At 41.0% G+C, this 26,614-nt stretch overlaps 2 protein-coding genes across 2 annotated transcripts; one reads left to right on the plus strand and one right to left on the minus strand.

Annotated features, from left to right (window-relative positions):
- Nucleotides 1–654: 654 nt before the first annotated feature.
- On the minus strand, nucleotides 655–24,464 carry LOC126753111 (cytoplasmic dynein 2 heavy chain 1). The gene is made up of 34 exons (XM_050464285.1): nucleotides 24,370–24,464; nucleotides 23,701–24,047; nucleotides 23,179–23,263; nucleotides 22,918–23,047; nucleotides 21,452–21,585; nucleotides 21,063–21,389; nucleotides 20,637–20,998; nucleotides 20,397–20,563; nucleotides 19,905–20,328; nucleotides 19,603–19,835; nucleotides 18,959–19,312; nucleotides 18,653–18,899; nucleotides 17,520–18,595; nucleotides 17,132–17,348; nucleotides 16,808–17,059; nucleotides 16,037–16,687; nucleotides 15,695–15,877; nucleotides 12,962–13,929; nucleotides 8,558–8,683; nucleotides 8,365–8,496; nucleotides 7,797–8,298; nucleotides 7,303–7,737; nucleotides 7,126–7,242; nucleotides 6,949–7,062; nucleotides 6,768–6,870; nucleotides 6,467–6,699; nucleotides 6,183–6,405; nucleotides 5,781–6,124; nucleotides 4,736–5,709; nucleotides 3,354–4,675; nucleotides 2,097–3,277; nucleotides 1,822–2,040; nucleotides 1,461–1,769; nucleotides 655–1,045 (listed from the first exon to the last, which is right to left on the minus strand). The coding sequence occupies exons 1-34, from the start codon at nucleotides 24,422–24,424 to the stop codon at nucleotides 764–766; spliced, it is 12,828 nt and encodes a 4,275-aa protein (XP_050320242.1). The 5' UTR covers nucleotides 24,425–24,464; the 3' UTR covers nucleotides 655–763.
- On the plus strand, nucleotides 1,174–10,422 carry LOC126753117 (uncharacterized). Its single transcript, XM_050464300.1, has 2 exons — nucleotides 1,174–1,344; nucleotides 8,783–10,422. Exons 1-2 carry the CDS (start codon nucleotides 1,327–1,329, stop codon nucleotides 9,806–9,808), a joined length of 1,044 nt encoding a protein of 347 aa, XP_050320257.1. The 5' UTR covers nucleotides 1,174–1,326; the 3' UTR covers nucleotides 9,809–10,422.
- Nucleotides 24,465–26,614: the final 2,150 nt, after the last annotated feature.

The raw sequence follows: 26,614 nt of genomic DNA on the forward strand, positions 1-26,614 counted from the left end.
AAGTGATTATTTAGTATGTACCCGTGCGGAGCCGCTGCTAGTTTAAAATCAAACGAATACGTTTGCTGTTATTGCATTTGAAGTAATAGAATACTATTGTGAATTGATAGATTCTGATATGCAAGACATGAACCCACCGTATGTATGTAAATTGAGCAATTCACCACAAATATTCAAATACATGTAAATATAGCGATTACATATAAACGTTCTCTGGCGATTACGTACGTTCTCGGTTATCGAGAACTTATCGAATGTTAAGTATTTCCCTGTATTAAATGTCTGTTGTCTGTAAACGTGTTTTCAAGTGATCGTATTTAAACCTAAGAACGTATTTTTATTTTCACGTATCTACATTGCAAGAATTTCTCGTAATTTACAATAAAAATGGTAAGGTTCTGTAATTCTACCAAGGTGGAAAGCTTTGCTATACATTTATATGGTTTTGGAAGTAGCTAAAATATTAAAAAAAAAATTGTAAATACTTAGCCATTTACCATCCTTTTAATCTTTTACATTGATGCAGATGTCCAGATATCCATTCGTAATATATTATATGATACACGTTCTCTGGAAACATCTTACGACAGGAGAATCTGATTTCATGACAAAAATACATTCGGTACCAATTTATTAAAATGAGAAATATTTTTATACTAGTTCTCAATGTTAATTTATTATATTAATTGTAATACGCCCACTAACAACAATTTAAATATTTGCAAGTAATTAAGTAAAAATATTTTCGCTGATTCCTGATTACCTAGAAATCAGGAACAATGAGTGCTGCTCCAGATAATAGCACCAAATCCGCAGCTTCAGTAGTTGGAATGTCTACCAAGCAAAGCAATTTTTCACGACTAACATTTGAGTATAGGGGTAATTTCAGAAAACCAGCAGCGGGTTTTTGTATAGTCGTTTTGTCCTCAGCATTGGTGTTGAGTGTAAAGGTAAATGAAATTTCAGGAGACTTATAATCCAGTGATCGACTATCTGCATTTGCTTTTATTGTAAGTTTTCCATAAGTGAAAACTGCACCATCCACCTAAAAAATTATTAAAGGAATATTTGAATATATTTATGTAAAGAAAATAGGTTTTATAAAATTTTTAATTTTTACAAGTGTGGCAACATAAGTAAAAAAATGTAATCTATTACAATATTTGTCAGCCAATTTGCCGAACTGTCAATCAAAAGCAAAACCTAGACGACCAGCCAGTTAAAATATCTGCAAATTCCTTGATTTTCAAGGCAAAAAGCCTAAAAACTGTATATTTTCTTTTATAGAAGGAATATATAATCTGTTTAAAAGTGGAGTATCATTTTATGGCCAAAATGGGAAAGGTGAGTGGAAAAAGAGAACAAAAGTAAAACCGCTACAACAGGAAAACGCCATCGTCTAATTGTTTACCCCAAAACAAAATAAACAAGTGTGCAGACAGTTGAATAATTTTAATTACCTTCAGCGGTGCTACGGTAATAATAGAACCGACTGCTTGTCCACCGTGTTCCAAACTGTTGTTTACTACGTTGGCGACTAGCTGAAGATCCTTACAAGACGTTTTCATTTGTACTGAGTTTGTCAGCTTGAGGCTAGAGAATAAAGTGCCGCTATTGAAAACAGTGGACAGGTCTATTTTCTGGCCAAATTCCAAGTGAATGTCTGAACGATAACGCACTTCTGCGGCTTGTGCACGTAACACTAGGCCGCGTATGTAATCAATTGCTGTTGTTGGGCCACACCAGCAGCGTAGCCAAGAGGCCGGTATCTGAAAATTTCAATTGTATAACAAGTGGAAAAATAAAAATATTTATAATTACTTGATTTTCCGCCAGGGTTTGTAATAAATTAAAGTCTACAGCGGTTTTGGTATTTTTAGAACCAGCCTTGAGCCAATTATGTACGAGTGACAGCGTATGGTGCACCTCTTGGAAACACTTGGCTGCTGTTCTTAATTCTGTAGCAATGAATAATTGCCATGGTGATGCAAGTTGCGAAGAAGCATTCATATCCTCGAGAGTTTTTTGAATTGTACATTTCTGTGGCATAAAGATAATAGTGTATACAATTAAATATAATTTCGGTCTAAACTTACAACAGCTAGTTTTTTCCAAAGTGCCAATATCGGTTTAATTTGCTTTTCTAATTTCTTCAAGTCAGTGCTTTCCTGTTCACGTTCAGCTGATTCTTCTGCACTATCGGCTTTCTTGTAGTAAGAAGCTCGTAACTCGTTAATAATATTCTTAGAATGTTCAATTTCACGATTGATGTTTGTATAGTTTGACAAGTGAAATACTTCTGGTTCATCCGAATCGGGAAATTTCGAAATTGCGCTGATATAATCGAGCACTTGTGAACTTGTGGGTACAATAACTTTCGCATTTAATGGGCTCCAACGATTGCTTAAAACTTCAGCTGAACAAAACTCTTCTAAATACCGTTGCAACACTTTTATATCGCGTGAGTTGCTTATGCGCCCTCCAAAAGCTACATTCTCACACAAACGTTGCAAAATCGTCCAATCGCAACGCCCACTGCTCATAGTTTTATCCAACCATAACAGTACTTCCATTGCAGCTTTCAAATCGGCCTCACCAAACTCGTAGTATTTGGACCAACCCTGTGGTATGAACTTGCGCCGCTCCTGCAGTACGGCAGCAACGATGAAAATCACAATTCGTATTTTAACTAGCTTAGGGTCCTTCGAAATGCTACGATATTCACTTATCATAAAGTTTTGTAACATGCGACGAACCTTTTGCTTAATGCCGTTTGGAAACTCATACAATATTTTTACAAACTTGTACATAATCGTCTCATTGAAGCCACTTGTTGATTCACAAGTAAGCCATAAGCGAAAGCCATCACGTTTTTTCAAAAGCTCAAGTTCACGATCTAGCTCTGACAACCAATCTGGCACTAGATGCACATTTTTTATGCAAATCCACTTGCCGACCTCAGCTGCTTGTCGCACAGCTTCTAGTCCTCGACGTTCCATACCACGCCCAACGGAAAGTTCTGTATATTTTTCCAATCCGATTTTTTTGATCGCAGCATTCCTAATTTCAGTGCCTGGATCATTTTCTGTTTGTGTAATTACAAGAATGGGTTTGTTTTCAGTGTTTTCATCGGCAAGTTGATCTACAGTTGGCTGTGGCACAGCATCTGGGGAAATTCCTAATATATCAACAGCTGTGCGTCGTAACTGCAAGAACAAAAGGTCTGCTCGAAATATCTGCACTATAAGCACCCGATGAAAGACGGATTGGATGTCTCCTAGAAAATTTAGAAGCAGTTTTTTTGTGCATTAAAATAAAAGCAAAACTTGATTCGCGAAATTCACAATAACTACCTGGAATGTCCTGCAGCTGATCTACTATAAAACTCCGCCAGGCGTAATCCTTCTGTAATTGCAACTGCTCTTGTAGTTGTGGCACTTGCGTCAGCAAAATCCTCAGTTTAAGTACTGCTTCTTGGGACATATAATCGGGCATTTGTGCTGAGCCCAAATCTGCGCTGCCCATGCTGGCGTCAGCTGCGACCATAAAGTTCGTAACGAACATTTCCCATTCAGCAGCAGGTATGCGCTCTGGATAGGCGCATTTACACACATATAACGCCAACGTTAAATGGCTGGAACGCGATATTGCGCGGGCCAAGTATTGAAAGGTCGCTGTGACCAACTGCTCATAGATTCGTTTTTCGCTTGAAGAAACGGCGTTGTTAGTTTCAAATGTGTGCAGTGAGTTCAGAAATAGTTGAATGTACGCTAAGGCTGGCAATTCGTACGTTACGGTGAGTTCCATGTAAAATTTCGCTGATTGAGTGCAAAGCCCTCGTAGATTCGTAAAGTCTGAAAGTAGTGACTCTTTCACGCGCGCACTTTCCTTAAGTGACTTATCAATGACATTGCTACTCTCTTTGACTTCATTGAGTGTGCTCAATAGCATGTCATTCTTCAAAATGTCACCTTGCGCCGTTGAGAGCTCTTCCAGCAGTTTGTCCTCCAATTCGATGCGTTGCTTCAAGAGCACACCTTCATTTTTCAACAGTTCTATACGTTTACGTTCCAGTTCTGGATTCTTCAAAACTATTGCTTTTGACATGAGTTGATCCGCTAGGCCAATCGCGGTAACGGTAAAAGGTATACAAGTCAAATAGCTCAAAGTTTCAGGTTGAATGTTCAACTTATTAGTCTTCGTAAAGAGTACAAGCTGAAATTGTTCATGTAGATCTATCATTTTTGATCCCACTTCTACCTGTTTCTTGCCGAACTTGACGAAAAAGCGTCCAAGCAATAATTGTAGCAGTGGCGGACGCATCTGTTGACAATCCTGCACCACGAGAACTTTGCCAAAACGGACGGCCAGTTCAAGCATGTAGCTCAAACGTTCATTGTTTTGCGTAGTAATGTCGTAAGGTCTGGCTTTGGAGCGCAAATATTCCTCCAACCATTTGATGGCTGTCTGTGTGGGGTCCAGCACCAAAGGTATGGGACAGCTGCCATAAGGCAGGTCAACCATTTGACGTAGTAACGCAGCGTTTTCGATTATCTGCGCATCAGATGCGAGACCCATACTCTCCCATATAATTTGTTCCTGCTCAGTGAGTAAGCTCTTACGTAGATCAAATGGCCGCAACTGCAGTTCGCCAAGTAGACGATCCATACTGAAGCTGAAATTTGTTGAAGTAGTAAAAAAGTGGTTGCCAACTGAAATATGCATAAAATGTTACCTTCTGCGCTCCAAAGTCAGATGTGAAAAGTAGTTGATAGCTAGCGCAATCAACAGCGATTTGGTGTCCAGTGTTTTATGTGATGTCTTATATTCCTCCAGCTGGATGCTCCATGTATGGAACTCAGAGTTAAGTTTCTCAATTAGCACCTCGGCTGCATGCAGGGTTTTACGCGCATCGTCTAGCTTAATCTCCAGCACTGCTGCTTCCTGTGTGTAAGCATTCAGCTTAGCTGACAACTGCTTTACGCGATTGTCCACATCATCTAAGCCGCTCATTAAGCTTTGCATTTCACCTTCGGCTACGTCTAAGTTGCGCTGTAGTTCGTTTTGTTCGCGCTCAAGTGGACGTATGCTTTGTATGACCTTCGAGTAGCGCACGCTCGCCTTCACCCAGGCGGCAAGTGGTGCCGCAGCGGCAGAAGCGCGTTTGGCATTCTTCATCTCAAAGGATTCTGCTTTCGCATCCAATAACTTTTCTACAGCGGCACAATTATCCGGATTTATATGTGCCGGATCCAATGAACGTATATCTTCTTTCACACCACGTTTCGCCAGGAAAGTCTTCATACTATTCCACGAAGTATCACGTATACCCATCAGCCGCAAGACGCCCTCAAGTATGTCACGTATAGTATCGGGTGGTGCACGTAGTGAGCGTATCTCGGAGAGCGCTTCCGATTTTATTTGACCCACTGCCGTGCTGGCCTCTGCGAGTATGGGTTCTACTTCGGCCAGTTCCTTTTGTATCTCCTTCTGGCGCTCTTTCAGTTGTTCGCTGCTTTCCTGTGTCTTTTTCTTCAGTTCCAGCATGTTGGTTTTCTGATCGTTGGCACTACGCATAGTTGCCGAAATCATTTCGAGCGCATCGTTGGCCAGTTTACGTTTATCAGCGAGCGCCTCCTCTTGTTGACTGGCGTTCGACTTGAGCGTGTCTACAACGTTGTGCGCCTCGGCCAGTTTGTCAACGCCATGCTGTGTTAAAGTGAAGTTGGAGCACAGTTTGAGTTTCTTTAGAGCGCATAAGTTAGTGGAGATGGATTTACCTGTAATTTGACCAGCCTCTTTTTTATGTCCTTTGCAAAATTGGTGTAAATATAATAGTAGGAGCATATCAGTTGATAATAACGCTTCGGTGCCTGCTGCATTACCAAGCTTTCCACAGCATCGGTGAAGTAGGAAAATACAGGCACAGCGCCTCTGCTGCCCGTGGCCTCACCAAGCATTTCAATACATTTCTTCGGCAATTGATTCTGCGTTTCGGTGGAGGGAGCACGTATGAAATACAACTCCATGTTACGGTAAAGCGCCGGAAACTTGCTAAACAACCCGTTAAGTGCGGTATTAGCTGGATCCAGTGCGATAATGAGGTGCAAATTTTTCGTAGCCTCTGTAATTATAAATTATTTTTAATCAAAAACAGTAAATACTTCGCACAATAACTGCACTTTTCAAAAAGTAGGCGCTTATAGATTCCTGAAAATCCTCCAACTGTGCAGCATGCTTAAGTGAACTTGCTATAGATTCCAGATCTTCGCCGAATAAGTTCAGTATTTCGCTGCCTTCAAGCAGCGCTTCAATTGGTTTTAAGATATCCGGCGCAAACGTGATCCAGCAGTGTTCTATGAGTAGTATAGTGCACTGATTCTCAAGCGCTGCAGTTTGCATGGCCTGTGTACGATTTTTGTTTTACATAAGTGAGAAATTACCAAGCATTAGTTGCTAATTTTACCAATTTTAAGTCGTTGTAGAAATCTTGTATGCCATATCCAGGTCCTCCTTGTGTGATATAAATTTTGGCTTGCTGCAAATTGGCTGCCGCGTAGAGCGCATCCACATGCCTGCCACCAGGGCGCGACAGCATCAGCAGATGTGTCTCATCACGCGCCAGCACTCGTGCCACTTTTGCTGTCAAATCAAGTAGCTCTCTGGTAATCGGTTGGTCTATCACGAAGGACTCGGCATCTAAATAGCCAAAACTTAGTATATGTATATACGGTCGTATTAATGAGCGAATGTTTATTAAAATTTACTGCAAATTGTTGTCTGCTTCTGCAACTCTTCTAACCACTCGTCGTGTGCGAGCGCGCGGAGCTCAGCGTTGTGCTTCGTCGACCTGGGCACGAAGAATACCTTCTGTGTGTTTAAAATAGAGTAGCGTGTTTATAAATTGAAATTGCACCGTTATAGAAATCTTTAGTTGTGTGTGGTTACCTCTCTGCCATAGAATTTACGCATTGTCTGTCTGAAGATGCTCTGAAATTCATGCACATCTGACGCACTGGCCAAGCGATCTTCAAATATAGATATCACTTCCGCACATAAAGCCTGAATTAGTTAAAATTATACAGTTATAAAGCGGTTTTTTGGATTCCATGTTAACTTAGTTACCTCGTTGAAAGCGTCAGCGGGATAATATTTAAGATTGTGCAGTAACTGCATTATAAACTTTGGATTGAAATTATAATGCTCCCACACGTGGGACGATGCAGAGAAAGTAGCACGCACCTGCGTGTTAAGAAATGATATATTATATATCTATTAATATATTCTAATAAGCAAGCTTACTTTCTTGAATAATTCCAAGAGTCCCTCAACCACATACTGCACGTTCACTCCCGCCATTTTAAAGTGTCCGCTTGCCATTATGGGTTCCAACTGGCTCTGCACGATTGTCAACATATCTGCATCGGTCGGGTAACTGACGCGCAGAAATTTGTTTATCGCCAGAAAACGTGGCGGTAGCTTATGCAGTCCCCCACTCATTACTAACGTCGTGGCCTGTGAAACCGAACCACAAATTTGCACACCACTAACATGTACCCATTCCAAATTGTCTGCGTAGAAACCGGCACGTTGCACCAACTGCAGTAGTAGTTCCATGACATCACTTGTGCCCCAAGTGTCAAAATTACAAAGATCCAGATTTTTCAGAAACAAAACCACACGTGTTTGTCTTGCTTTGAATTCGCGGCCACGCAGGCCGCTCACAATGACACAGTTCTGGTAAGAAATATTAACCGTTAAAAGGGTATAAATTGTCGAAAATTTAGTAAAGCTACCTGCTTCAAGCAATGCAAAACGTAGGCGGGGGTTAGTTGCATCGAACAGTTAATGACAATTAAATCATAGCCGGCATATTCCTGTACAGCCTGCTGCATCAACAGCGTCTTGGCCGCTCCTGTGGGGCCCACAATGAGAAACGGTGTGTTGGCGGGTGCGCTTAAGTAGCTGCGTAAAGTACTCAAATAAGATTTGACAGCGGCAGTTTGTATGAGCTGTACCGCGCCGCTAACGCCTACTAACGGTAAGTTCTCTGACTCGTAGAACTCAATCACACCGCGTTCTTTTTCAAAGTAGGCCAGTTCAGCATGATTCGGATTGCCGATGTAAATATTGGCGCGTTCGAATATATAATTTGCGAGTTCGTTGTGGCGTTCGGGGGGCAGAAATCCATAAAGAGCGCGGCATAATGTTACACAGAACTCATCACGCCTCTGTACGTCGCGCAGCATCAGCAGCAGAGTGCTTAGTAAATTCCATGTGTCTAGAGCGGGTAAAGAGCTGAGGGTTTATGTGTAAGGTTACATAAATATGGGCTTGAAAATATTTTTGTTCTGAAAGACTTACTAGAGATACTCCTTTTCGACCCATTGTGCGGCTGGCTTGAACTGATCATCAATATAGTTGCGCAGCAAATCGCCAAACTCGATCTTGGTTAGCATGGAGTCCAGTATTTCTGTACGTGGAAAGTCGGCCGCGCTATTATAAGAGCGAACATACATAAATTGACATAAAAGTAGAGATTTCTCAAAATTATTACTTCATGTTCACAATGCCCATGCGCGATATGGTCGCTGGCGAAGCGTGTCGTACGTCATCGGTCTCGAAAATAAAGTTCACATTGTTGCCGAATTGTATGCGCCAACCTGAAGGCAGCGTAAGCAATCTGCAAATAAGTTAATATGAATTAGATTTCGAAGACTGATTTCAGTTGCTTGTCAAAATTTAGTAATTAAATATTTTCTCAACTCATTTTTATTTCCAGCTCACCCCTGAGGAGGAGGCACGCAATAAGATGTTGATGCGCGAACGCGATCGTGAACGAAAGCGCATGAAGCGCCTCAACCCCGAGTACCGTCGTATGGAACAGGAACGCGATCGTGATAGGAAAAAAGCACGACGCGCCAACGAAGCCTTTCGACAGTTGGAGAAATTACGTGATAAGATACGTAAAGAGCGTAAAAAGGGTATTATCAGCGAAGAGTCGCTGCAAGTCGAATTTGCGAACGTACCACCAGTGCCTGTTGAACCGGAGATTATCATTTCGGATCCGTTGCCCCCCGATGCTGGCGCTCCCTCCCAAAATAGCAGCCGTCAACGTATCAGCGTTGGGGTGAGCACACCTAGCCATAATGCCAGCCATACGTCGTCCACTAACGGGCTTGCTAACGCAACAACCGCAGCGCTTAGTGCAGCGGCGGTGTCAAGTGCCTCAGCAGTGAGTGGTAATATACACCAACAGCCACCGGTTACGCGCATGACGCAACTGAATAAAGGTCTACTCTATCCACCACCGAATTTCGCACACCACCCTCTACCCATTGCTGGTGTATCGCTAATGCCACAATTATGCCATCCGATTTTACATCAAAACTTAGGCGCTTCATTGTATCCCACCAATGGCATTAAACAGGAATACCATCCGATCAAACAGGAATATAATGCGGAAACGTCAGCCAGATCAACGCCTGTTACTGCGAACTCTCAGTTGCCACGCGCTCCGCGACCGACCAACGTGGCTGAAGATCGTGATTTAGCAATAATTGAACCAGAAATTATTTTACACACTTCCACCGACATAATTGCTGCGCCACACCACTTCCAGAATGCGCATGCGCACGCACATCACTTGCATCAACAACAGTGCAGTATGTTCCAGCACATGGCGCCACAGGCGCACATGTCACAGATGCGCACACATGCCCCGCTACCACCGCCACTGCCAGCCACACATGCGCATCATCAGCAGCAACAGCAAATGCAACACTATGCAGCCAACAAAGGCTCTTAGTACCGTAGGCGACAACAGCAGAAGCGTGGCGATGCGAATTTAAGCTAAAAGCAAGCAAAATCCTTCAAATGCAATCGTTTTATAAACAACTTTTTTACTTGCAATTAGCCTTAGGATTAAGTATTCTTTATTGTTGTTCAGCAGGCGCTGCCGATAAATTGATATTTTCATATTCACATAACCTCAACACACAACCTCACCTCCTACATTCACTCGCATTTCATTACGGCGAATTTAATGAATGAATTCGCTGATTCGCATACACATTAACCGTTTTCACGAGGGAGAGAATATGTTTAAGAATGATATTGTTGATTTCGGAAATCGTATTTAAGGGTAAAGTTTTAATATTTTATGTATTAAAGAGAAAACGCTTTAGTGCTTAAAACATTTAAATGCAATATGCGACGCATCATTTTACATATAATTTTGTTTTATAATCTTCAAACTGTAAGTTAAAGCTTAGTTTTTAAGTGTTTCATTATAATAATATTGTATCCTAAAATCCGAAAAAATCTATCCATCGGACAAATATTCTAAAATTATCCGAAGAATTATTTTGACGAAAATAAATATAAACTCGCCAAGGGGCGAGTCATCATTACTAAAAGAAATCTGCTCTAATTTAAAGAAAACAAGAAAAAATGTTAACTTCGGCTGCACCGAAGCTAATATACCCTTCACAGGTGCATTTCTTTTAGTAACTATGTGTTCAGTTTGTATGGAAACTATATGCTATAGTAATCCGATCTGAACAATTTTTTCGGAGATTACATTGTTGCCTTAGAAAATAATCTATACCAAATTTGGTGAAGATACATTGTGAAATGTGAAAGTTTTCCATACAAGAACTTGATTCCGATCGTTCAGTTTATATGGCAGCTATATGTTATAGTGGTCCGATATCGACCGTTCCGACAAATGAGCAGCTTCTTGAAGAGAAAATGACGTTTGCAAAATTTCAGAAGGATATATTGAGAACTGAGGGACTAGTTCGTATATATACAGACGGACGGACGGACGGACAGACAGACATGGTTAAATCGACTCAGCTCAACATACTGATCATATATATATATATATACGTTATAGGGTCTCCGACGCTTCTTTCTGGGTGTTACAAACATCGTGGCAAACTTAATATACCCTGTTCAGGGTATAAATATATTATTTAGAAATTACTTGACTTCTGAATGTAATTTTCATAAACTCATCTTTAAAGGCGGAAAAACGTATGGAAAGAATACAAAGAGCAGTTAGTGTTTGCATAAGTGGAACTCTTAGAACAACGCCAAGTCAAACACTAAATGTCATTTTTCACTTACTGCCAACAGACTTGATTTGTAAACAACTGGCGGCGAAATCAGCTCTTAGACTGAGAAAATCATCTCTCATTAAGGGAATTAACCTACTTAGAAAGTTTCCTTTTCTCCCTAATAATTTTCGCAATCCTGTAGAATATAATTTAAGTCCAAAATATATAATAAAGTGGGAATTTTTTCACCAAACTAGATACCAAAATCGCCCTCCGTCTACCAGACCACTGCAGTGGCTTCAAAGCCCATATCACAGCAATCAAAGAAAGCTTTCTTATTCTGACAGCATAGCCAGGCGGTTTTGAAATCACTAAAGTCTCTTAGTGTGAAAGAATGCCTTGATCATTTAGTGGATCTAAAATCATAGTGCCCGATAAACTTGCAATGTACTATATATATGTATTTCATCAAAAACATGTTATAAATATAGCTTAGTTTCGGTGGAATCTGTCTCTGTCTTGCTCAACAAGCAGGCAAACGTGGCATGAATGGAATATAGTATGGGTCGCACATGCCGACAATTAAAACTTTAAAGGAATTATATACATAAATCTCTAAAGAAGTAATAATATGTTACTATCTAACTACTAGAAACGCCATATAACGACTATTGTAGAAGCTGTAAGAAGTTAGAAGAGAAGGACACTATAAAACACCTTTGCAAATGCAAGGCTTTGTATAAGAAAAATATCGCAGCTATTGGTCGAGAGTTTCTTGACGACGTCTCGGCGGTTGCACACATAAAACTTTTCGTACTGATGAATTTCATCAGATGCACGAAGTGGTTCAGAGAGGAGACAATAGAGCGGTGATTTAGTCCCGGTGGTATCACGATGCGCTTAGATGCCTCGTTAGACAGCCATAATTTCTAGCTACCTACCTATGTTAAAAGCAGACAAAGCTTGCCAAGTTAAGGTGTGACTTTTATTTAGACCTTATCCATAAACAAAATCTATGACAGGAACCAAAAAACTAAAAATTTAACATTTGCCTAGCTTTTCCGAACCCCGTTGAATCAGCTTCGTTTTCTGAACCTTCCGTCGATGACGACCTCTAAGTTTTTATCACTTATGTACATAAAAGTTTCAAGTTCAGCCCTGTGAAGGACAGATGCTTATTTCAGAAGTTTTCATATTTCATGGTACATACTGAGTGTATATTGTCTGTGGGAACACCAACGCTTGTAGAAAAACTCGGCGTTGTGCAGTTAAACTGAACTCAAGTTGGACGAAACGGTACGGCCCGCCTCTAATCGGCATGCCCGGCATTTTTAAGAGATGATTTGACAGACTTTTTCAAAAATGTTTTTAATTGCCTCACTTTGTATTTTACTACCATATACTAACTTTTATGGAATCCCCTATGAAAAACTCAGTTTTCCGTTAACTATAGACTACAGTGTGTTCAGTTAATGTCACCTTTAAGTCTACATGTAAGACGTTTCGTATTTCCGTTGGTTGTTCTAAGATTTGCTTTCGTTGATTCCCGTCTCTTTAACTGACTTTGTGACATACGTACATACATACTATGTATGTATATATGTAACACCAGGTATGTGGGATATCTTAATAAAATTGTGTGATAATATTTTGCTTTACATTAAATTTCTGTCCTGAACTGTTAATAAAGTTAACAGTGTTTAATATCTGAATGATTCAGAACTTCATACTTCCGCGCTTTGTTTACAGATGCTTTGGTATTGGTACGCACCATAACCGTCCATCAGCCACATAGACGCTAAGTGCTATCTAACTCACTTGGTTTGGCAAGCCACTTTCGCTGACATTTCATTGACTCACTTTACCACTTCTTATGACCTTAATACTCATTCACTCACCTATTATCATCTAACACGGAATTCAAAGCTTCAATCCACTCTGGATCAATACTGCCGTCGCACACTATCCACGAGTGTATATTTGACGGCTCCGCATTCACCGTTACAGCCGTATTGGTCAACACGCCGTCCATCCATTGACGCGTGTCTGGGTCAAGGCGACCGAGCAGTTGAACGCGACTCATCGATTTTGGATTGATTGTATGTAGTCGGATTTGTGTCGCGCTCATTGCCGTCATAGCGGTTGCTGTCAATTGCATGGCAGTCGACATCAAAGCTTGTCTTAGCAATGTGATTACAGTCGACTTTCCACACCCCGGAGGTCCTACTACCACCACTCCCATACGCTTGTTGAGCTGTTCATATAACTGCAGCGCCTTTCCGATTTGCATGTCGTTGACGCAGAGTCCGAGTTTCCCAAAGGCCTCAACTAACGCTTGTTGCAGCTCAGATTTGCAAAAGGTGACTTTTTCAATTTCCGGAAAAACGTTTGTCACTAACATATCGAAACGCGCCACATCGTGTAGATGGAGTTTCGATAGAATGGACATGCGTAACATGTATACTACAGTTGACATTTCCATATTCAAACTGTTAACCGTCGTGTCTGCTGTTGTAATGTCAATGCTCTTGAGCTTTTTGTTGTTGCTTAACTGGGCACGTAGTTCAGTGCCGCAAGCTAGTAAAATGGTTTTCAACTCGCGTAAGCCCCAATCATAGTGGCGTTGGGCGGATAACATTTTTGTGCACAAATCGAAAAGTTCGACAATGCGTTCGGCAATTTCGTTGGCGTGTTGAAATCCCTCCACAAATAGCATGACACGTGATATTTCCAACGGCTCTGGTTGTTGCATCACAATTGGCCTAAAGAGCGCTTGTATGTTCCCGGGTAACTTTTGGCGGCCTCCATAGTCGGCGCCTGCTGGATTTAACGTGACAAAAATGCCGCAATGCTGATTGAGCTTGACCTAATGAAGAAAGAAAGGATGTTAAGAAATCAAATGTAAGCGTATAAAACGAAGTTTTAAGGGCTAGCTAAAATAGAGTTTGTGATTTGATTACTGTGTTGTCTCAAAGAGCGATAGGTTTCAATGATGTTTTACTACATTAGTGGTCGACATGAGAAGTATGTACTGCGAGTGTGTGAGTGTTTCTATCTCAACAGCTGATGCGTCTGGCATCTGTTAAGATATTCAAACTAACTGCTTACTACTTACCGATGGGACATTATCTAGTTGGCATTCTTATAACCATTGAAAGGAGAACCTTGCTGAGTGAGAAGAGCACCCTAGACCTCTTACGATTTACACCGGGCCAGAAGGATCTTGCGACTGCACAGCTGGTGGGAGTTGACCAACGCTTGCTGTGTTGGTCTGAGGCCTTGCGGTCAAGTACCAAACCAACGGAGCTCCTACCCGTTCCCATTCCGCAGTTCTTGTAGTTGAAATGCCTGTCCTAGCAACATCATCAGCTATGTATATAGTTTCCTGAAATATCGCTGTGGACAAACACCCAAACCAGTCTAATCATAATGTAACTTAATGCAGGAGACACCCTTTCACTAGTTTTGAAGCCACAGTCAGCGTATTTAAGGCTAATATCGCTGCTTTATCATCGGAGAGTATGGCCACCTCTCTGAAGGAGTCTGCGCTCCGGAGCAATAGATCTACTGCTACCTCTCTGACAGCTATCTTCGCTTGAAACACGATGCAGTCGCCAGGTTGCGTAAAACTGAAGTTGATGGAAAGTTCCCAATTCCATAAACCTCCCCGGAAACTTTGATCCATTTGTAAAAAATCTCATCACCCCTTCTCTTCAGCCAGTCCTTTCGTCCAATGCCTACCTCGAAGGTATGGAAATCATACGAAATTTCCGTAGAAAATTATGGGCTTAGATATGGTTTCATTGAGCCAAGGAACTAACTTTTGTGACAATGCCCACCTTTTGACAATAGCTCCCAGGTACTTAACAGCAGATCGAAGACACGTTCCCCCCATTAGTGGTAGATGCACCTCCGGGATTTTGAGCTTACATAATGTGACTAACCTAACTTTATTTTCTTCTTTAATGGCGAAGACACCCCTTACGCGGATATACATCCGAAGGTACATTGAGTTCGTTTTTTACGTGGCGGGTCCCACCGCGCACAACTCTGGGGAGAGATGGTTCACCTTCACTCTTTAGCTCGCTTTTAAAGGGATGTTCTTTGGCTACCCAGAAGATATTTGGTCCAAGGCCGGAAGTCGTGAGCTGCTTGAGCCATATGTAAAAGAATCGTTTCTGGCCACTCCCAATTCCACCGATTGGTGTTTTAAACCATAATAGGGGTAGTAATTTTTATACAACGTCAAGAGACGGAACAGAGCCGAGGTCTATTTGAAAATATGAACCGGTTTAAGTCAAGTTTTATTTGTTGGTGCTTCACTTATCCGATTTAAAATGGCGCTATATAGAAAGATAAAATCCGTTTTGGGAGTAATCAAAGTTACAAACCTATCACCTCTATGCAACAGATAAGGATTTACACAGCTTCGTCGAGGTTCCTTATATTTTGCAACACATATCCTCAATACTACGTCTTATTGAGTATTTTGCCTAATAATTCAGATAAGCAGAATTTTTCAGAATTTTAGCTTATTAGTTCGTATGAGTATTCAAAGCCATTCAAACGACCAGTAAAATGCATTTGATGGAGCTTAAGTGTATGAAGCGCTTCCGACCACAGATACTTACGTTTCTCTCGCCAATTTGCACCACATCGGCCTTATCCTTTAAAGCCATCTGTATGGGTTGTATTAGCATAGAAATTGCCGAGAGCGTTGCTTCATGCAGACGATTGAATTCATCAAAGCAGCCCCAAGCGCCGCATCGCGCCAGTCCAGTTAAAATTAGGTTCATCGATTCAGTGTCCACATTCTGATTTAAAAGCCCACAACCAACCATACATTGTGCGGTATGAATTTGCATTCGTATGCCGTTTTGCCGTTTTGTTGTTGGAAAAGATAGTAAAAGGAAGCTTGTATTAGCATCTTGCTTATCCGAGACCATGTGAACAACGCAACACTCTTTACTCACCTCATCGCAGTTGAAAACCAGCACTAAGCGACCCAACATGGCGCCCAACGCCTTCACACACTCTGTTTTGCCAGTGCCAGCCGGTCCGAACGGATTGCCACCCAGCCCCATATGCATCGCTTGTGTGAGGATGAGATAACATTTGTGCGTCAGCTTGGTGTTCACCAGCTTATTGGAATTGCCGAGAAATTCGTACGAGTACTCGAACTCAGCGTACACCATACGCATCACGACTAAGCGTCCGTCAGTGCCGGCCAAATAGAACTTCAACTGGCTCAGCCAATGCCAATCGGTGCTGTGCATAACATTGTGCTGCTGTAGGCCCTCCACCACCGACGCGTAGTGCACCAAATCGAAGAGCAGTGCGCGCAGTTTAATCTGCAGCAGTGTGTCGTTTGTTTGGTTTTTCATATTGGCGAAGTGTGTTATTTCAGTGTTCAACGCCTGATGCAGTTTTCGCAACGACATAGACTGTATGGCTTTCTCGGCTTCGTGGGTGAATTGGATGGCGCGACTGGTACTTAATACTTGGATGGGGTATTTTCGCAGCATCGACTCGGAGAATTTGTCGGCCCCTGTGACAGTGTAGCATTCAAATATTGCATCCTTGAGTGTATGCTGTATGGAGTTAACTAAGTGATTGAGCCAATCCTGTCGGAAAGGAGCATGCAAGTAGAAGAAGGATAAAGTCAAACAAGATTGGTGAGTGGAAAGTCGTAAGTGGAAACTTTGTGTTTGTCTGCTTTGCCAAAGTCTTGTTTGTACACCAACCTCAATGGGGCCCTTCATAGGCACGACTTGTTGCAATTGCAGCACATCGCCTTCGGCACTTTGCACAGATTGTATGGTGTATACAGTCGGTTCATCGCTCAGTGACTTTATTATGCCCAGACCATGGCAGCCGGGGAAGAGCTTTTTAATATGTTTTTGTATAATTTCAGCATCCTTTGTGGCCTGTCCCAATATCTCGAGTAAGTCATCATCACCAAGAAAATAAAAGCGTGGGAATGAATTTCGCTTGTCCTACATATAAGCCGAGGAGAAGACTTTGCATATTAGAAGCAGTATAGTGAGTGGCTTACCATACAAGCTTACCAAAATATAGGTCGTGAGGTTGTTTTGACAACGCGCTAGCTGCGTTTCTAGTGAATTTACAATACTTGATATGTTATTAATCTTGGTGAGTGATATTACTCGAGGATCCGCTTGAATTTCACGCATCACATAGCGAAAATCCTTGTCAATGCGGCGGAATAGTGCCTCTTCATTGCGTAAGGTACCTGCGCCGAAAACAGGCTCCAGATACACCCAACTATTTAGGAAAATATCAGAAAAATTTTGTTAGTTAAATAATGTGTATGAGTAGATAATAGATAAGATTGAGTCATCTAATTAAGATCGAAACTAAAAACTTCGAGAACTATTCCGAAAACCACGATTTAATTTTCAAGATTATTTTTTCTTTGCGCACTTAGCTTCTTACCGCCTTTGCGATTGACTTAAGCTCGTTAAAAGCGTATCCAATGTATTTAAGCGACTCTCCCATAAGTCTGCCTGATCTGAGAATGTCTCAAAGGCTGCTGAATTCTTAGCTGACTGCAATAGGGACTGATTATCGCCAATTTTATTTAACACCTCCTGGTAGTCCTTAATAAGTGGTAATGCTTTGCCGTCAGAATCGTTGTGATTTATCAGCTTTAAGTTAGCTGTTACAGACCACTGATCCAATTCGGTTAAGGCTTGACGAACAATTTGCTCCGAAGCTGCTTGTTTTACGAGTTTTGTGATTTCTGCAGAGGCCTGTTGGAGAGCTTCGCAATTTTCTAATACATCACGCAAAAGCAGGGTGTGCATAGGTTTCGGATCTGGCTTATTCAATAACATAAAAATGCGAGCCCAGTGGCGCTCCGTTAAAGTATCAGATTGTAATTGTTGTAATATAGGCATAACCTCCTGCAGCCGCTCCACACTTTGACGTATACGCTTGGAAGGCAGATCGATGGACGCATGCACCGAACCCTCCCACTTGTTGATGAACTCATTCAGCTCATAAGGCCGTCTACGGTAGATGGCCCACTCTTCATCGGTAATGCTGTTCAATTCAGTAAGATAGTTGTCATAAACTTCCCACTGTTTCGACTGTGCCAACATTTTTTCATCAATTTCCTCGAATGGAGCAAGCAACTCCGTTGGAAATTGCATATTAAATTTACTGCATTCCTCCAGCAATTGCGCTTTCTTCGTCTTTATTTGCTGCCAATGCTCACGACGTTCTTTAAAAAGTTCTAGGGTGGCGTTTTCATTGCTCTCTAGTTCATTGATGGTCGATTCCCAGCGAAGCAGAAATTTCTCGGCTTCATTTTGTAAATTCTGCAATTGCGAGTGCGCTTGATCCTTAAGCATATCGACTTGACGTTGAAGTACCACCGCATGATTTTCAATAAGAGGCTGTAGCCGTTCCCACTGCAATAGAATATTAGCTAAGGCGGTGACACGCTCTTTGCACCAACCGGCGAGGCAGGCGTCTTTACTTTTTACCGAATCGAGCGTTTCTGATATCTGTAAGGAGTAATATGTATTACTTATGGTGGTAAAGGTAAAAATATATTCTCTAACCCTCGGTAGTTCAGACATCATTTTCTCGTATTTCATGCCAGACTCAGTTATCGAAGTCTCTTCCATGGGTACATTATTCAGAAACTGTAGTGAGTTCTGCAAAAACTCCTGTACTACGGTGACGTCATTGACAATAGCTGTTCTCAAGCTATTGGTCAATGATTCCCAATATCGTCGACTAATCAATTCAATTTCCGAACGCAAAGGAGAAGTGTTGATAATGATGCAGTCAATAGACTCTTCGGAGCTAAAGAGCAAGTAGAATTTATAATAAAATTGTGAATTTTTTTCAACATCCGTGCTTACTTCTGAATTTTTGCAATCTTTTGACCGAAATTTTTGCATGCTCTAAACTCACGATCCCAGTCCTCCGATGTTGTTAAGTGTATATCAGATAACTCCTCGATATCAACACAACCTAATGCCACCCAAGGCAACCAGATCTTTTTGAATTCTTCAAGCTTCCGAAATAGTTCCTCGGCGCGTTCGAAGAGTGGCCCGAAATAGCGGCGATTAATTTCAATCATTGTTTTGAATAGCTCAGTACTGTTATCTGACAGTCCACGGAAACTACTGGGTCGTTCGATGAAGCGTCGAAGTTGAGTGAAGTATTTTTCGCGTATCTCTTCTTCGGGTGGACGGTAACAAAGCTGACGTTGTCTGAGACAAAAATTATAAATGAACAAATATAAATTGTTTGCAAATGGCATCCAATACTAGATATTAAATAGTATTGCCTAGAGAGATCAGCACGACTGTATACTTGCTTGTCCATGCTAACCATTTTTTTTATTTAATACTAGATTAGACAGACTGAGAAAGGAATAAACAATCAAATGCTCTTGCAACGGAAATGTTCTCCCTTAGATATTCACATATAAATACATCCATACAAGTATAATGAGTTCATGAGATGCTCTTTCATATCAGACTAGACATGGTAAGTATACCTGAATAAAATATCGATGTGTATATCAGGCAGTTTATTATTCATATCTACAAGGCCGATGATGTACTGGTATTCCAAAACCTTATAGAGCTGATGGTCCCAATGTAATTTGAAAGCATCCAAGTTGGTATATCCTTGACGCTCCATTGTTGCCACCAGCTCGCGTAGATGCCGCATTTCATCCTTCCACACTTGGTTTTGTGTGAATAAATCGGTATTCATTAGTTTAATTACCTGATTATTTAACGTGGAGAATAAATGATTATTACAAATAGTTACGGAAAAGTAACAGTAACAACATACCGATCGCTTGGCCTGCTCATGGTAGCCCACTAGAAGGGTGTTATCGGCAGATAGCTTCGAAACAGCACTTTGCAGCACATCTATGTAACGTTGCACTGACTCCTCATCATTCCAGGCCACCGTCTCACTCTGCACTACTTTCGACAACTCTACCGCATTCTTCAACATGATCGGTCTCTCACATGGTATCATGCGATCGCCAATTGTATTGTGGAATGTCGCGATCTGTTGTAGACGTCGTGCATAGCTCATAAATTTGGCGGCATGCGCAGCTGATGAACGCAATTCTGAAGGCACGTTGTAACCGAGATTTTCGAATTCTCGCACATCTTGACAGAAAGTAACCAATTTCGGATTGAATGTAACGCGCATTAACTGTCGACCTTCCTTCTCGAACTTAACCACCGGTTGATCTTCTCGCAATCTGTAATACGAATGTGTTGAATGTTATTACAAAACTCTTGAGAGAAATACTTTCGAGAATGCTAATACCTTAACTCTCCACTCTTCACGTTTGTGGAACACTGTCCACACCAAATCTCAAAGTTAGTGCGTAGCAAAGACTCTGTCTCCTCTTTGATCTCTTGCACTGCCTTGTTAACCTTGTCGAAACCCTCACGTCCACTGATCAGATGACTAACTGTCTCAATTTCCTGTATCTGTAAACCAATAATGTTTTAGTAGTAAAATTTTAAATCTATTAGCATGTAACGCTGAGTTCGACGTCATCACCTGATATTGCACGACCTTCAACCAACGGCATTCATTGCAAATCACCGACAGATGACCAGTATCAGGTTCCATATTTGTATCGGACATTGCTTTTCGCAAATCTTGCAACAGAAACTGCAAGGACTGTAGAAACTGTTCTCGTTCGATAGTCAATAGCTCTAGCACAGCTGGTCGCTGTATGAGTGTTTCATATTTGGAGAAAATGAATATAACTTGCCGTGGATTGCTGAGGTGGTTATGAAGTTGGGCTTTCAGTGCAGAGGCAATGCGTTCGTCAATGGGTTGCAGCACTTGTTCAAAATTTTGTAAAGCTTTATTCCACCTCGATTGACCCAAAGGGGTGGTATCGAAAATATTGACTTCTGTAGCGCAAATAAACTGGTGGCATTATTTGACTTTAAATAACTGGAAAGAGAAATACTTTACCTTTAAATGGCGAAGTCTCATATAGCATGCTCTGCATCTCTTCATCATCTAATAAGGTGGCAATTTGTTTGTAGAGATTTCGGATATTCTTTATCTCTAAAATCCGTTCTTTAAACTGTTGTGCTCGCTTAGACATGTGTGGCTCACCAATCCAGGAATGCTGCACATAATTAGGCCAGAAGAGGCGTGTAAGTGAGTCACAAAGCTGCATCCAGGATTCGGCTGTATCAATGCATTGACTCATTTGCGCGTTGACGTGATGTGAGTTCAAACTCCATATATCCTCCATTACCAGTTGTTCTACACATATTGCTATCAGTCGATTTCCTTTTTTAAGAAACACGAAAGGCTTTAAGAATATTTTCTGAAACTGCGTTAACATATATTACCTATGATATCCAATAAGTCAGCCATGCGTGCCTGTGGATACTGGTATGGTAAACGCCACAGCTCATCTAGAAGATTGTGTGAGCTGTCTAAGAACTCTTCGATGCTCGTGCCGGTGTTTGTATAATCTATCGAACTAAAATCATCGAAATATTTAAAATTGCATTTTGAACGCTTATAATTAATCTACACTATAGTTGATATTTAAGGGTGATCGCAGAGTGGACGCTCAAAGCTTAAACCGAGCGTAATTTTGCGTGCGTAAATGGGGAAACGTGCTCTATCCGCCTTTAAGCGTCCACCCTGCGGGCACGCTAAGATACTACATTAAAAAGTTTAATTTAAGTATTTCCTTTTGGTTTTATATTCCAAGTCCTATTTTATATTCACACTAACAGGTCGGATATAATTGCGTCTTACGTAACACATTATATCCCGAATGTAAAGGGCGAGGTGAAAATATCTAGAAACCTTCTTCTCCGTTTTTCAGTTAGATTAATATTGAAACACCTTGATAGCCATACTTTCGGGGAACCTAACCACCTTAACAAATTTGCTGTGGGATGAAAACTCTTCGACGGTCTGTAAAGGTCTTGTGATCCATGGCTAGGAGCTTTGCACTTGGTGTTCAAGTGGGATCCTACGTTACCTAACTCTTCTTCTTACGCTTTTAATACCCTCAAAGGGTATATTAAGTTTGCCACGAAGTTTGTAACACCCTAAAGGAAGCCCCGGAGACCCTATAAAATATATTTATAAATAATCAACATGACGAGCTGAGTAGATTTAGTCTGTATATACGCGAACTAGTCCCCCAGTTTTTGAGATATCGGTCTGAAAATCTGCACACGTCCTTTTCTTCTCAAGAAGGTGCCTTTATCAGAACCGCCGATATCGGACTACAATGGCACATAGCTGCCATACAAACTGGACGAACGGAATCACGTGCTTGTAAGGAAAACCTTTTAATTTTACAAGGTATCTTTAAGAAATTTGACATGGATTATTGCCAAAGGCAACGGTGTAATCTTCAAAGAAATTTTGGAGATCATATCACTATAATATAACTGCCAAATTAAGTTTTTGTATGGAACATTTTGTATTTGTGGAGGGTTTTGTCGCTTCGGTGCAAACGAAGTTAACTTTACTTGTATTTATTGTTTCTACAAATTTTTGTGTTAAGATCAGACTTTCCAGCAAATTTGCTATTGATAGTTAGAAGTTAAGAAACAGACTCATTATTGTGAGCTCCAAGGCTGATGTACATATATTCATTATATATATATTCTAAGCTTACGAAACTATTCTTGTCAACTGCAAATTACGAGTAAAATGCTTTTTGTTATTTCTTGAAAGGCTTGGGCTGGGCTTTAGAACTGAACTGAACTTAAACTGAAGCTTATTAACCAATTTTCGATGCCAACCGACATATGCGGAAGTATATTATTTTGTAAGGGTCGCAACTTACCTCATCTGCTTGTCAATATTCTCAAGTAAGCCAATAAAAGTTTGAGACATTTCACGGTCAATGCGCGAACTGGACTTTTGATTTAATTTTTGCCGCCAATGTTTAATTTCATCCTTCAGTGAAGTAATGCCTGTGGAAGAAATTCATATACATATTTTAAGTATTACATTATATATGAGGCATATATACTAAATTTATAGTACTTCAAATTAGTAATGCAGATATGCGGTTTCTGAATTATGGGCATTAATTTATACTCACCACTTTGCGGTAAACCCAAAGTTGAACCCAAAGAAACATGTAAATTTTCAAGCAGACCGCTCAACTCGGAACTGTATTCAGTTTTCTTGCAAAAGAGAAAAGTGGGAACATGTTAAAGCTTTGTGAGAAGTTGAAGTTGTGAACTAAAGTTTTAATGTTCAATGTGCGTGTGTGTGTGGTGAGCATACTACCGTAAAACATTATAAACAGAGTCACACATCCGTCCGACTTTGCTCTACGCCCATATCATCTCTCCGGGCGAAATCGCACAGCACCGTAAACTAGTTATGTGTCAATTAAAATAAAAGTGCACTAGCTTAATGCATGGAAAGCGGTAAGCCAAGCAGTAAAGTGAAATACGTAAGAGAAAAACTCCACTTGCTATCCATGTACAAAGTTAACTGTGCATGTATGTATGTATGTACGAAGGAACTACTAAGCCGAGCTTAGCCGCTATCAACTAAACTCTACATATTCTCTGTAAAAGCACATAAAAGTGACCATATTGCAACGTTAACTTACCCTGGCTTCAGCTTGCGGTGAGAATACACGCGAAACGGAATTGTAAATTGACTTGACCAATCCGCCCTCGAGCGTCAAAATACCAAGCGGTTGGTCGTATGCCTCTCCACTGCTCGCTGCTGAAATGTTTGCTGCGCCACTCTTGCCGCCGCCGGCTTGCGGTATCTTGTAAAATAGCAAGCAAACCTCGTCACCAGGTATGCGATGATGAAATTTTATGCTGCCATCCGATTTGTTATGCACCGCTGCAATGACGGTCAGTTCATCGTTCTCGAGGAACTCCTGTACGGCAGACAGATGCTCGTCAGCAGTCGGGCCACCGCTTACGCTAGCCGCAAAATACTCAACTGTGAATAGTGGATGAGAAATTTAGTAGGGTTATTCAAGGCAAGAAACGCAGTGAGCAGTTCAGATAATAGGGTTAATTATAAATAAGGAGTTACGAAAAAAGTACTGTAAACCGTTACTCCACGTGACTGTTGCGAACGGTCTGCTACAGTTCGTGCTCTGCAGTTTACTTTGGTGTAGCCACAAATTTAGCTCCAGAGTCTTTGAGTGCGATACATTTAGATTTGTACCACACTGTGTTCCACGTATTACCACACGGTACGGTGCGTCTCTTTTATAATGAAATTTTAATTTGGAATATTTTGTTGGCGCACCACTCACCAGAAGTGTTAATTATGAACTTCGACTTATTGCTGTTGAGGATGTTACTGCTCATTGCGAAATTTAGTTAGTTTTCTCCGAGAAGCTTTAAGTTCTTTTACTAATTTTTGCGCGAAATACTACACGTTAGTTGTAACTGCATAAATTTTATTGAAACTACCAAATATCAAATGTTTGTTATGGTCAACGGTTGCTCTGGTTGCATCGGCTAGCAACCGTTGTTGGCATGGTTTTGCGAAATAAACAGTATTACCGACCGCTTTCCGGTGAAATTTAGTGTTAGTAAACAACACCTGTTGGCTTCCACCTAAAAAACGTGACACTGTAAACAAATAGTGGCAGTTTTGGGAGATAGCTCTTTCAAAAATAAAAGCAAGCAGTCCTTGCTGAAAGTACAAGTATACAGGTTGTTTGCTTAGCTTGTTTGTTTTGGTCGACACTTTTAGTGGTGGTTTGTTTATGCTGTCCGGATTGAGCGAGACAACAGTACGAGAAATTAGTATGACAGAAATACATCTGCTTTTATATGATTATTCTGGTTTTTAAGGAGTTAAGTCAGTCGTTCTTAAATAATTATATAACTTTGACAATTTCTTCTGGAAGTAAGGCTAACTTAATCTATTTTCTTTCTTTCGGGTTTTATTTAAAAAGTACTTGAGAATATAAAGATTATTTGGTTATTATTGTAAACAGGACTGTCCAAAGTAAAAAAAAAAATGAACAAATGGTTTTTTCGGCAAAATCAATTTATTTTATTCAAAATAGTCTCCTTCTGCTTCAATACAGCTTTTTTGCACGGTCCAAAAGGTATGGCCGCCAGTATGCCGGTGCAAGCCTTTTGAATGGCCTTTACGTCTGCATAACGCTTTCCTTTCATGGGCAAATACATTTTTCCGAAAAGGAAGAAGTCGCACGGTGCCATATCAGGTAAATACGGGGAGTGGTTAATGGTTAAAATGTCATTTTTGGTCAAATAATCGGTGACAAACGTCGATCGATGAGTCGGCGCATTATCGTGCAACAAACGCCAACTTTCATCTTCGCGATATTCGGGCCGAACACGTTGAATAAGGCGCACCAAACGCTTCAAAACTCAGAGGTAGAATACCGCATTAACGTTTTAGCCGGGTGGAACAAATTCTTTGTGGACAATACCCTTCGACTTATAAAAATAAATCAGCATTGTCTGCACTTTTGACTTCTCCATGCGCGATATTTTGGGTTTCGGCTCGTCCGGTGCCTTCCATTCAGCACTCTAGTGTTTCGTTTCGGGATCATATTGGAAACACCACGCTTCGTCACCAGTCACAATATTGTAAAGGAAGTTTTTGTCCTTTTTGACCTCTTTAATGATGTCCTTCGAATGTTGGATTCTAAGCAATTTTTGTTGTCAGTCAATTTGTGCGTAAACCCCTTTCGTAAGCCCAAATGTTCGGTCATAATGCGATAAATCGATGTTTTGGAGATGTTCAATTCCATTTCCATGAATTTCAATGATGATTTCGGCTGATTTTGATGAATTCACGCACAGTTTCGATGGAATTTCCGGTGATCACGGATTTTGATTGGCCCACATGTTGATCGTCATTTATGTCTTCACGACCACGCTCAAAAACGGTTGCGGATATCAATGAAATTCTTTATTCCTGTGAAAGTACGTTCGATGCCATTATGTATGGAAATCGATTTCTTTTGCATGGCCATCATGGACACGCTTGAAGAAGTCCAAACGCGAACCTAATTTTCGATAGTTTTCAAACATAAATCGGCAGATACTGCTGCAATTTCACATACGATAGTCCTACGAAGTTCATCAATCGTCGCTGGCTTGTTGACATAGGCCGAAGAATTGACGTAGCCCCACAGAAAATAGTGTAAGGACATCAAATCGCACGATTGGCCATTCGTGAGATAACACGTTCACCAAACTTGGTTTGCAATAAATCGATTGTGACATTCGCTGTGTGGTTTGTGGCGCCGTCCTGTTGGGACCACACATTGTTCAAATCCATATCAGCCAATTCGGGCCAAAAATTTCGGTTATCATTTAGTGGTAGCGATTCGCATTCACAGTAACGTGCCGATCTTGATCATCTCGGAAGAAGAACGGCTCAATGAAGCCGCCGGCCCATAAACGGCACCAAATCGTAATTTTTTCGGGATGCAATGGTGACTCATGGAGTACGTTTGAATGTACTATCACAGGAGTGAAGAATTTCATTGATATCTCAAACCGTTTTTGTCT

The sequence above is a fragment of the Bactrocera neohumeralis genome, chromosome 3 (assembly GCF_024586455.1).
Source record: "Bactrocera neohumeralis isolate Rockhampton chromosome 3, APGP_CSIRO_Bneo_wtdbg2-racon-allhic-juicebox.fasta_v2, whole genome shotgun sequence".
In the NCBI taxonomy this organism is placed as follows: Eukaryota; Metazoa; Arthropoda; class Insecta; order Diptera; family Tephritidae; genus Bactrocera; species Bactrocera neohumeralis.

What these genes read in the sequence shown, in the direction of transcription:
- LOC126753111 (XM_050464285.1), bottom strand. Translation starts at nt 24,424, where the DNA reads ATGAGCAGTAACATCCTCAACAGCAATAAGTCGAAGTTCATAATTAAC. An exon ending in ATGAGCAGGCCAAGCGATCG is followed by an intron (nt 19,836 to 19,904) that starts GTATGTTGTTAC and finishes TTAAATAATCAG; the next exon opens with GTAATTAAACTAATGAATAC. An exon ending in CCGCTGACGCTTTCAACGAG is followed by an intron (nt 7,063 to 7,125) that starts GTAACTAAGTTA and finishes TAACTAATTCAG; the next exon opens with GCTTTATGTGCGGAAGTGAT.